The 13,022-nt window shown below is 31.2% G+C and overlaps 1 protein-coding gene across 1 annotated transcript in view; it reads right to left on the bottom strand.

Annotated features, from left to right (window-relative positions):
- The window catches only part of Agxt (Alanine-glyoxylate aminotransferase), a 79,713-nt gene that overhangs the window by 62,997 nt on the left and 3,694 nt on the right, over window positions 1–13,022 (bottom strand). Inside the window, exon 3 of the mRNA XM_035352389.2 lies at window positions 1,436–1,628. Coding sequence (XP_035208280.1) covers window positions 1,436–1,628 — 193 coding nt within the window. The remainder of the gene's footprint in view (window positions 1–1,435; window positions 1,629–13,022) is intronic.

The raw sequence follows: 13,022 nt of genomic DNA, 5'->3' as shown, positions 1-13,022 counted from the left end.
ATACCACAATGTTATATAACGATACTAATATGGTTGGTCCATACTTTTCAGAACTGAAAAAATTGCATATTTTAGTCCTTAAATCTAATTCTGATTTATCAGATTTCTTAGTTTCTGCAGGTATAAATTGGAAACTGATTCCACATACTGCACCAAATTTTGCTGGTTTATGTGAAGCACATAATTAGTCATCTAAATGCTATCTTCAGTGCACAGTCTGCAGTTATAAGTTGATTTTAGAAGAATTCTGAAATGTTGTCCTACTGATTGAAGGTATTCTCAATTTCCATCTAATTTTATCTTTATCAACAGATGTGAATTATCTCGAGGCCTTAATGCCAGGTCATTTTTAAATTGGACATTCCATTTCTTCTTATTCTGAATCTGATTTGTCATATCTTACAAATAACAGACTTTCTAAATGGCAGATTATTACTAAGTTTATTCACATTATTTTCAAATATTGACAAACTGATTATTAAAATCATCTTCAGCAATGCACAAAATGGTTTATTAATAAAGAAAACTTAAAGGAAGGTATGTTAGTTGTGTTAAACGAAGATAATCTACCTCATTTAAATGGTCTTTAACTAGAATTGTAGAAGTTTTACCTGAGAAAGAAAATAAGCCAGAATTGTTAAATTGAAATCATCCAATGGTGTATATATTTGATGCATTAGCAAAATTTGTTTACTGCCTATCAAGGATAACAATGCTTAGTTTTACATTATTGTGTTTGTATTGAAAATTATCTGTTATATTGAAATAAAGCTGTTTTAAAGAGCAAGTAAGACCATAACACAATAAATTAGTTTATGATATTTATATTATTTTATACTGTATTTCAGGATTATCTGTTTATATTACTTTATATTATATTCATGATGCAAAACTACGCTCTTAGCTTTCATATCTGGACTGTAGAATTAGTTTTTCTTGAAAGTGCTAAACTGTATGTTTATAATTTACATACTGAAATTTTGAATTTCAATGGGTGGTGGCATGTTAAGTTAGAATACAGTGCCATCTACTATAGAGAGAAAGAAACTCTCACTTGGCTATTGGTTTTGACTAAGGCAACATGTTGGTAGTACTGACTGTAGTAACTACTGTTAATAAAGATGTCGACATTCTTTTATTATACAGTCCACACATTTAGGCAAGAATTAATGAAACATTTTACAAGTGCCCTAAAGTAAACTTAATTGCACTTTTTTATTTATTTATCATTAGAAGCCAATCTCTATTATACAACATTTAAGATAGCCAACACTATAAATTAAATTTATAATAAACAGTCATAAGCTCTGTAAATTTTGTTGCCTTGAATATTTTTCAAGATATCACAATACAGGGAGTTCATAATATTACATCACCAGAAAAAAAATTACTACACACTGTTTGCATCCAGTTATTTAACAATAAGGTGTCATACCTAGTCTTTGTCCAATTTCAGAAGCTCTGTTGCCCCAAATTCCATCAGAAGCAATTAGAAAAACGTCATCACGTTCTAATATATTACAAATTGCAGTCTCCATAGCACATTGTCCAGTACCGCTGACAGCAAAAGTCATTTCATTAGTAGTTTGAAAAGCATATTTGATTCCCATCTTTACATCTTCCATAATCTGAAGTATATTTAATATGATAATGAATTTTTGAATGAATTATTAATTATAATATAGTGAAATGCTTTTTTAAAAATTTGCAATAAGCATAAACATAAAAGCATGCAAGTATTGATTTATTATTAGGTTTTAATTCCACAGGAATCTATACACATTACTATTACTTTAGCTTACTAAATATAAATTTTTAGATATAATACTTTATAACGTATTTCTCCCGCCTTCTTAGCATGCCTTCATAGTTCAGTGATCTGCATACTGGGCGCATATTCCAGAGGTCCATGGTTCTATTCCTGGCGAGGACATTGCTCATTTTTCATCTCTCCTGCTTACAAAAAATCCTAATGTCTCTACAGCTTTTCCCATAATATCTAATTATATACATACCCTCTTATATATAGAAATATATGATCTGTGTGTGTTTATTTATGGTAACTTTTATCATCAGTTTTATCTGTCCCATTGTAGAATGATTAGGTTTGTCGATGCAGGCAATATGAAAAATAAACTATGCCATGGCCAGGATTTGAACTCCAGACATCTGATAATAGTCTGACGTGCCTTTCAAAAAGGCAAAGGGAAGGACATAGAAAATACCTCATGACATTAGTTAACCACAGTATTATCTAATTACGAGAAAATTAGAGCTGATGAAAAAGAAGAAAATTAGAGATATAGAGGAATTAAATGGACAAAGGAGGGAAAAACTTCACCAAACACATTTTTTATAAAAAATTATATATGGTTAAACAATTTTGTTTACGAAATTTCAGATATAAATCTTTGTTTTAAGGTTACATTATACACTTTTTACTCTGGAGAAGAGCTTATATTTATTTTCATTTTATTTAATTATTTTTGTAACCTACAAGCATGTGCTTATAATCCTGCAAACATGGGTTTATAATACTTAATAACTAAATCAGCCCCTACCAAAATCATTAGTGAGTACCCAGTCCAAAAATATGTTTCTGCATAGAGGTCCACGAACTCAACTTATACCACTGGATGTGCCTACTTGCAAATGATGAAAATATGCCATTAAATTCTTTCTGGGGGGAAAAAAGGAATTATCCATACTAAAAAACTTTGCTCTAATAATAACAAGATTAAGTTTAATTTCAGTGCTGATGAAGCACCAAAACAGCATTGTAGGCGACGAATTGAAAGCATCATTGGGTTGCTATTACTCTTTCAGGCTACATTTTGCATCAATATTTATGCTTGATAACAAGAATTGCCCCATTAATGAAAAAGTACAAAGTGCTCTTTTAGCCAAAAATTTTGTAAAAGAGTAACACAGAATATCATCATGATGTAGCATCCAACAATTTTAAGCTTTCTGGTTGCATGAGAGCACCTATATTTTCTTAAGGCTTCAGAGAATTTTGAACTATTGTTGATTCATAGTTAATCTCCAGGCATGAGTTCTTAGTCAATCTTTAGATTATTGAGAAAGTAAATCAGCACTGACCTGATTTTGTTATATGGTCATTAGGTTCCTTTTGGTGCAGAAAATATGAAAAATCAATGATGCCCTTCTGGGATTTAAACCTTAAACCTTCAGAGTGCTAGCCAGCCCCCACATGAGGGTGACTGGAGAGAAGACCCAATCACCAAATCCAGGTGGAGACGAATTATCATTCATTACAATTTTTCAGTTAATGAGTTGCTTGTGTGTAACTCAAAGCTCTGGTGCTTCATTTTCAGAATGGTATGAGAAATCTGGGATTACTGGTAGTTTAATCCTGTGAATGCATTCCAGAAGATCCTAACAAACATTTTTCTTAGTCCTTCTCTGCTCTGCTCATTCTTTTCCCCCACTTTTGGAAGCTATGAAACCACCATATGCCTAATATTGTCAGATTAAAATTTCATGTACAGTCAAAAGTCGTTAATTCGGACACCCATAATCCGGAATGATCTATAATCCGGACCTCAAAGTTAAAAACTTTCTGCGCATGTGCTGCGTTGGCACATGCGCACAGGCGTTTAACGCGAGCGCGTAAGACCTTGACTACTGCGCATATGCGTGTGCGCAAGTGCAGAATACGTTTTCGCCTGCGCGTTTAATGTATAACGGACGGTGTAAGCTAAAATTATCTAATTATCTATTTCAGTTAATGTTAATGATTGCGTTGTTACTTAATCTTCGAATTGGATCCCGCTTATTATTTTTTGCAGACTGTAAGAGCAATTTTATAAAAGTAAACTTGAACTTTCGATTATGTCAAATAGAATTTCCGATGCTGGAACTTCCAAAGGATCTACAAAACGAAAGTATGTTTCGATGTCCAACAAACAAAAAGTGGAATTGCTGCAAAAAATGGATAAAGACATGAAGAATGTGACAGAGAGGTTAGTGAAAACGAAAACATTTCGATTGACAAGTTAGTCGGTATTCTCGGCACAGCAATTAACGGGACTTGAACAGCGGGACTTTGTAACTGAACAAGAAATTATGTCTGTTTATAGAATTAAAGAGAAAGTATTATCACATAAAATGAAGCAACTTAAACAACTTACATTAAAAGAAATGTTTAATAAAGTAAACAAATAAATATTAAGCTTTTTTTTTTTTTTTTTTGTAAATTTTGATACCCTTTAGATCATAATTGTTCTTTATTTCATAAATTACGGTTTCATATTTTTAATTTTAGAATTTCTGCATGCTATCTTACGAGATTTAAACTGATGATCTATAATCCGGAATCGCCGAAGTCCCGACGAGTCCGGATTAACGACTTTTGACTGTACTATGAAATGGTTCAAATTTTGCTAAATGCTAATGCTTTCCAAATATTTATATCAATTTCACTAAAGTTTCAGTTGTATTCTCATATAAAATTCCGCCATGCTTCTTATAAAATTTTATTATACAATATTTCTCGAAATTCTAAAATATGCTCTGAATAGGTAGAAATCAGAAACTCGTTTTGAAAGTCAGAGAAGTCATCCCTATTTTTTTTTTTTTTTTTTTTTTTTTTTTTTTTTTTTTTTTTTAGATTACCTATACCTCAACTTTATAATAACAATTCAATAATAACTTTACTTAATACTGCATTTTCATTTATCAGTACATTTGGATATAAGAGAAAATTTGGTTAGAGTAGATCTAAGAGTGCCCCTTTGATTATTGCTAGGTTGTTGTTTCATTTATTGCTCAGTTGCCATTTCATTTATTACCAAGTTGTTGTTTCATTTATGTTAACCTGAGTAGTTGAATGTCAAGGAAACCCTATTATGACATAATTGGTTGCGTGATAATTAGAATTGTGGGAAAATATTTGGAAAGTGTGTGTTGGATTTTGGGTAAGAAGTATGTTGTTATTTTGTGGTTTACACGGCAAAATGGCTGAATACGATAAGATAAATTTGAAGTTTCTGTGTGATATGGAACGAAAGGGACAAAATTAATTGACTGGTGTGTAAATGAAGGTTTACTTAGTAGCCATTATTAAGTGTCCTGTTTGTAGGAAGGAATTGCATATGGTCAAACATCGGATGATATCGGCACTACAGAGGATATTTTTGCGAATTTATGTGGCGACCCCAGTATACAGATTCTTGTTCAGATAATTTTAGAAAGTTTTTGGATGCTGTTAAGGAATTGTGTTTGACAGAAGACGCATAAATTCATAAATAAGGTTAAGTGGATATTTCCTTTGTGTAGTGCTAAAATGAATTTCTTTTTTTATGTTATTTCATTGTTTGATTTAAAATGTAGTTTATTGAGATAATACAGTCAAAAGTCGTTAATTCGGACACCCATAATCCAGAATAATCTATAATCCGGACCTCAAAGCTACAAATTTTCTGCGCATTTATCGTGTTGACCTTTACAGCTGCGAATATGCGTGTTCGCAGGCGAAAAATACGTTTACACATGTGCGTTTATTGTATAACGGACGGTATAAGCTAAGCTAAAATTATCTAATTCAGTTAATGTTGCAGATTGCGTTGTTCCTTAATCTTCGAATTGGATCCGGCTTATTATTTTTTGCAGACTGTTAGAGCAATTTTATAAAAGTAAGCTTGAACTTTCGATTATGTCAAATAGAATTTCCGATATATATTTACTAATATGTAAAGGATCTACAAAGCGAAAGTATGTTTCGAAGTCCATTAAACAAAAGTGGAATTGCTGCAAAAAATGACCTAACCATTCCGAAATCTGTTTATTAATTTCACGCTGCTCTGTGGCGGGGGGGGGGCGTGCAATTAATTAGAAGTTCATCTCTCAGCACTATCCTTACCTTCAGGGCAGATGTTTTCATTTTATTTGGTTTATAATTCCTTACTAAATGTAGTATTTCATCTCGATGTATTCCGTCTTTGATATGATTTAAATCAAATTCCTCATCATTATAATTTGCTTGTGACAGTGAAGAAAGTGACAGAGAGGTTATTGAAAACGAAATCATTTCGATTGACAAATTAGTCGGTATTCTCGACACAGCAATTATAGGACTTGAACAGTGGAACTTTGTAACTGAACAAGAAATTATGTCTGTTTATAGAATTAAAGAGAAAGTATTATCACATAAAACGAAGCAACTTAAACAACTTACATTGAAAGAAATGTTTAATAAAGTAAACAAATAAATATTAAGCTTTTTCTTTTTGTAAATTTTGATACCCTTTAGATCATAATTGTTCTTTATTTTATAAATTACGGTTTCATATTTTTAATTTTATAATTTCTGCATGCCATCTTACCAGATTTAAACTGATGATCTATAATCCGGAAAAATCGATAATCCGGAATCGCCGAAGTCCCGATGAGTCCGGATTAACGACTTTTGACTGTATATTTTTTGTTGGCTGCTCCTTTGACGTTTTAAGTGAATATAGATCGATGTGTACATGGACGAAGTCAAGGGAATGCGCAATGCCTAGTTTGTGCAATTCTCTGATGTTTGTTAAGTGAAAATAGGTCAATGTGTACATGGATACTGAGTTTGTGCAATTCTTTGAATTGTTATTTTGTATTTGTATAGTGGCGATTTTTGGTTATGAATTATGAAATGGAGGTTAGAGAACAATGAAACATTGTCTCCTTTTATGTATTTAATAAAATTTAAAACAACTTTTAAAGGATTTTTGTCAATAAAAAGAGAGCAGATTCTCTAGAAGAGAATAAATTTTACTACTTTACTATCTTAGATGACTATTTAAAATGAAGAAAGGTTAAAAATAAACAGTAAAGTTTACAATGAAATGTTACAATATTTGCATGTCTCATAGATAACCACAGGCCAATGTTTGCAACAGTACCAGGAAGACAGTTCTTGTATACAAAGAACTACCATTAAACGAATTTTGAATAAGTTTGTTAGATAAATACCCAACTTATCAAAACAAGCTACTCATATTTTATTTTCTTTTGTGACAATATATTTGTGCGAGGCAGGTTTTTCAATTTAACCTTTAACTGCTGTGAGCGGTCTGAGAGACCGCTGAGGATTTTCTAACCATCGTTTCCACCCCTAGAATAGAGAATGGTCCCTGTCCTTCCTTCTACCTCCCCAAACCCATCCCACAAGGTCACATATCCAATTTCACACTTTTAGCTTTATTATGATTTCAGTTATCACTTTTTTTTACTTTTTAAGGAAACTGGGAAACCGCTCACAGCAGATGCGTACCAGTTTTAGTGGACGATAGACATTATTTATCGGATGCTTGTTTTTTGTAAAAGTGATAAATATGGCTTCAAATTTTACAAGAAAACGTCCCGTACTTATCACTAAAAAAGAAATTGAATATCTTGTCAACAATATCTTGATTATAATACTCTGATTCTGAAGAATCATCTAGTATTTCACAGCGAAAGCAAAAGTTTCTGCAGATGAATATCATAATTACTCTAATGCCTGTGAACAAAATGATAATTTTTATGGAAAAAAAGCACATCAAATCGAGCAAAAAAGACCCAAATCAGTGGTACAAACACCAAAACATATCATAATAGTTCAGCTCCCTGGTTTGAAACATCCTGCAAAAATAGGCTCTAGAGCAGAGCCCGGAGATGCTTGGAATTTATGTTCATACATATTGTTCCAGTCATATCCTGATGCTAAAAAACTGAAAAGAAAACAATTTTATGCTCTTATTAGCTAATCAACTTATTAAACCGCATCTGAAAGTTGGGATAACTTCCTCTTTTTTGCCAACTGAAGATAACAATTAGAAGAATCCTTGGACAGAGAACGGATTTATCAAATTAAGAAGAAAAATTAGAAGAAAGAAAATCATGTAATCTGTGCCCACTTTGTAAGAAGAGAAAAACAGCATGCAAGTGCTTGGAATGCAAGGAACCAGTGTGTCTTCAGTACTCTCAAAAAATGTGTTTTGACTGTATATCATCTTATGATTCCTCTATGTAAACAAAGATATGTCATGTGACATTTATGGACGAATCACAGTTGTTTAATCGGAAAAGGGGGAAAATTTAGAAAAATATCTGCAGTTTTCTTTATAGCATTTTGTATTTAGGTTCATTGTGTGTTGTATGAAAGAGTGTTCCTTAATTTTTGGATCCCATGACCCTATGTAAAGTGAATTCGAAATTTTTATTGCGTTTAGCATTTTGTATTTAGCTTCATAGTGTGTTGTGTGAAACAGTGTTGATTAATTTTTGGATCCCATGGCCCTATGTAAAGTGAATTCGAGGGAGGATATTACAGATAAGTTTGAATGGCGGTGCAAGAAATCTAGTGAAAATGGACATACAAATACGATTGAGGGCACGTGGGGTGCTATAAAAAGTGCTATTCCGAAGTATTATAAGGAGAATTTTGCTTTTTATTTAGCAGAGAAAATATGGTGGAAAAATTACCAGAAAAAAATCATTCAGTGATTTTATTGAATCCATAAAAAACGTTTATCCGCTATGCACTCAAGATTCTGAAGAAGATTAGGTAAGTTAGTATTTTTAATCATTTGAAGATATTATTTTTATGCATTGTTCTAAATGTAAGGAAATAAATTAATATGGTATTATTGGAAAATTGTTATTAGTAATGAATTAGTTTAAAGTAATTATGATTTAAAGCTAATTTTTATTAATGTAATGCATGTGTTTATTTATATTTTAAGTAGTGTTTTTAAATTTAATTATATTTTAATTAAATGATAGTTATTTTATGAATTATATGTTTGTAGCATTTTGGAATATGTTTCAATAGAAGTAAACGTGCATGGAAATAATTTAAATGTTTGACACTAAGTATTTGCAACTATTTTTAATGTTTGCGTTATAAATTCGCAGGTGATGTTTATAATAGATAATTTAGAGGGAAAAGTTTTTGGATATTTTATTTATTTTATACGTGCAAATGTTCATCCTTGGAAAGGGTATATACTTTTTCGCGATCAGGTAATTTCATATATGTCCTTTTTATCGACTTTAAAGATTCACAAAATTTTCCTGCATTTTTGTGCAAATTTTTTTAATTTATGAGAAAAAAGTAGTATACATGGATAAAGTCAAGAGTGTGCGAAATGTCCTTTTTGTGCAATTCTGGGATGTTTTTTTAAGTGAAAATAGGTCAACGTGTACATGGTTACCATGTATGTGCCATTCTGAAAAACGCGGCAAGGAGTTTGCGATTCTGCACTTTCTCCCAATTTTGCAGTTAATATTCATCATGATTAAGCACTATTGTTCCATAAAATTTCTAGCATAAGCGTAATTCCTCTAGCAGATTGTTGGAAAAAATGTTGAGTAAATAAAAAAAAAAAAGAAACCTGTCTTTACTTCGTGAAGACAAAATGGCGCCGAAAAAAAAAGTAGAATGTTGCTGTAGCAGGGTTGGTTGCCAAATTTTCGCCAAAAATCGCCAAGTTACCATAATCCAAAGATTAACCAAGAAATGTTTGTGACTTCTTTTTGAAAATGAGGCATAAAAGGTTACCAGCAAAGCTATTCCGTTTGGCTTCGGTTGTACCATTATTGGCGACTTTATCGCCTGCACCGGCGAAACAGAAAAGTACCTCAGACACAACACAGTTGTTAAAAACTAAGGTACTTACGTATTAACGCAACCAGGCCAAAATTCGCATAAATCGCCAAATTTGGTGACCCTACTTACGGCAACCCTACGTGTTATGGGGCGTGTACTACCACAACAATGGATTTTCGGCGGAATTTGCCGAGAAAAGAATGAGACTTTTTTGATTACTGTACCTAACAGAAGCGCCATTACTCTTATGGAAAAAATTTGCGAAAATATCAAGGAAGGAAGCATCATTTATTCGGATTGCTGGAAAGGATACAATACAAGTGAGTTCAAAAATGCTGGATTTCTGCATGGAACTGTTAATCACAAATATAACTTTGTGGATCCCAACACGGGCATTCACACATAACATGTAGAGTGCATGTGGGGCTCAGCCAAATGGCGCAACAAAAAACAGAGAGGAACAGCCCGTCAACATCTTGACTCATACCTTATCGAATTTATATGGCGCCAAGCTCAAGCTGTTAATGGCGAAGACAGTTTTCAATCAGTGCTAAAAGCAATAGCCAAAAGATTTCCGCCGAAAAAATAATTCTGCAACTTATTCAAATTCGAAACCGGAAGGGTTTAATTGCTATTTTATATTTTAAAACAAAATAATATAAAAAACTGTATTAAAAATTATCTGTAATTAATAAATGTACATTTTCTTTCTATTCATACGTTTTTACTCAAACTTACAAATCATGCCAACCTGGTTGCGATAATACATAAGTACCAAAACTAAAAATGTTTAAACACCTTTTTGTATTATTTGTTTCATTAAGTGTTAGGAATCATTTTTTTTGGAAAATTAAAAATTGAATGTTTTTTTTAAAAAGCTGTGATATAAAAATTGGAATAAATGTTTATCATTTATTATAACTAAAAACCCAAATTTATTAGAATTATGAAAAATTAATAATATAATTAATGAATAATTTAATTATATATGTTACATAAGATATAATATGCTGTATATATGTTACATAAGAAATAAATTGAATACATAAGAAAAGAATATAAAGGCAAACTTCTAACTTTAATTACAAATAGCCCCTTTTATCCTTCATTTTAATTTAGGTTCTTCCTAATTCAGAAGTCAAACAACAAAAATCAGCGTTATATTTACAAAATTTTCACAGGACTAGTTTCGATGGTTTTACCGAACCACCATCTTCAGATGCAAAACCGCAAATGAACCAGATAGGAAATAATGATTAGATAAGACAAGGCCAACTTATACTTAAGGCCTGCCAGACTGAACGAAATTCCGGTTCCCAGTTTTCAGTGGCTTTCGCAAAATTCATCACTAGGTGGCGCTCGCATTCTGCTACAATTTTGCTATACGCTCACTATTTGTAACGTGGTTCGTTATTAACAAAAAGTGTATTTTATGGCTAGCTGCTGTATATTTAAAGGTTATACTTAACGAGCTTGGGTTTTTGGCGTAACTTTATATGCATATAAGTTTAAAATTGTGTATATACATCATTGAACTCAGTTCTGAAATTCCTCATTCTGCTTATTTAATTCTGAAATCTTTGTGCATCTAATGCTGTTATTTTCAAAACTTTGTTTGTAACTTTCTTCTGATTAATCTGGAATGGGAATAACACACATGGATTTATGTCAGCTAGTTACATGTAGGTAATGTATCAAGATGGCACTCTTGTATATGTGTGCTTAATAGTGATAATATTGTTTTGTGAAATTCAGTAATTTTATTTCATGTATACATTATTCTTGATAATGAACTATATCAGTATCTCACGCTGCCAGCCATAAAATTTTGTACACATGTCATTCTGATTAATGTTGTATATGTGTAAAAAATGTCTAGCTGCTGTATATTTAAGAGCTATACTTAATAAGCTTGCTTTATATGCATATAGGTTTAAAATTGTGTATATACCTCATCGAACTCAGTTCTGAAATTGCTCATTCTGCTTATTTAATTCTGAAATCTTTCTGCATCTAATGCTGTTATTTTCAAAACTTTGTGTGGAACTTATTATTATACTATTAATCATCTTCTGATTAATCTGGAATGGGAATGCTACACATGGATTTATGTCATGTAGGTAATGTATCAAGATGGCACTCATGTGTATGTGTGTTTAATAGTGATAATATTGTTTTGTGAAATTCAGTAATTTTATTTCATGTATACATTATTCTTGATAATGAACTATATCAGTTTCTCACGCTGCCAGCATGTAAATAAATAAATTTTGTAAATAAAATTTTGTACACATGTCATTCTGATAAATGTTGTATGTGTGTAAAAATGTCTACCTGCTGTATATTTAAGAGATGCATTTAATAAGCTTGTTTTTTTGCCTAACTTTAAATGCATATATATCTAAAATTGTGTATATACCTCATTCTACTTAGCATTGTGGGCATGTGTGATGGATATATTATTTATATTCAGCCATTGCAAGTTTTCAAATTTTATCCTTGATATACAGAATTGAACTTTTCTTAAGTATATATTGTGATTATGAGAGTTATTATTTTTTTGTGTGCTGTTAAAATATATTTTATAATGCCTGTGTCTCTTGTATTTATAACAAACAGATTGATTTGATCAATAGCTTTATCAAAAATGTCATTATTTTCATTTGATAAATTGAAGTTTCTCTAACACTGAAAATGTAAATTGATGCAGTGCACTTAATTCAGTTACTAGTTTCTTAATGTTAACATCAATGAAATTTAGAATACAAATGAAAGTGAAGAGAAACACACCTGTGTAATATTAAAATTAGTCAAAAAAGCAACTTTGGCTTTGTGTTTCATTCAAAATCTATGCCACAGTAAGACCCCCCCCTTTTTTTTGACTAATAATTTTATAATGTCTTTGAATATCTGCAATGCAAATACTTCACAGAGATCAAAATCTGCATTATTTAAACTTTTATTGTTTAAGATTTCCTAAAAACAGGTATTTAATAATTAAAAAAAAATTCTTCAGTATGTAAAATTTAATCTCTTTAAGTAATATTTTTACACCAATGTCGTGGAAACAGATATACAAATTTTAGATCACGGTATATTAATATGTTAATTACATCTTTGATAGGGGATACTAAATTATTTTTCGGCCCAGTACAGCCGACAGAAATATTTTGAAAATTTTTCACTGAAATAGTACATGATCTGAAGCTATCTGTTAACTTCTTACTATATACATAATTAAAAAATAAGGTGTATACTCTGAATTACCTTTAAATTAGAATAAGTAGTTGTAATGGGTACAATTTAGAATAGCGCATGTCTAGATCAAAGCAGGAATTAAAATCGAGATCAAATAGCTGGTGTTTATGTGTGAAAAAAAGTGAGATAGCTTAAAATTCCATGCTTTCCTTCTAATTAAAATTATTTT

Source organism: Stegodyphus dumicola, chromosome X2 (assembly GCF_044657685.1).
Source record: "Stegodyphus dumicola isolate Sdum_Otavi_A_Nest chromosome X2, ASM4465768v1".
NCBI classification, from domain to species: domain Eukaryota; kingdom Metazoa; phylum Arthropoda; class Arachnida; order Araneae; family Eresidae; genus Stegodyphus; species Stegodyphus dumicola.
The sequence above is the reverse complement of the archived record's forward strand: the minus strand, read 5'-3'. Positions and strand labels throughout refer to the sequence as shown.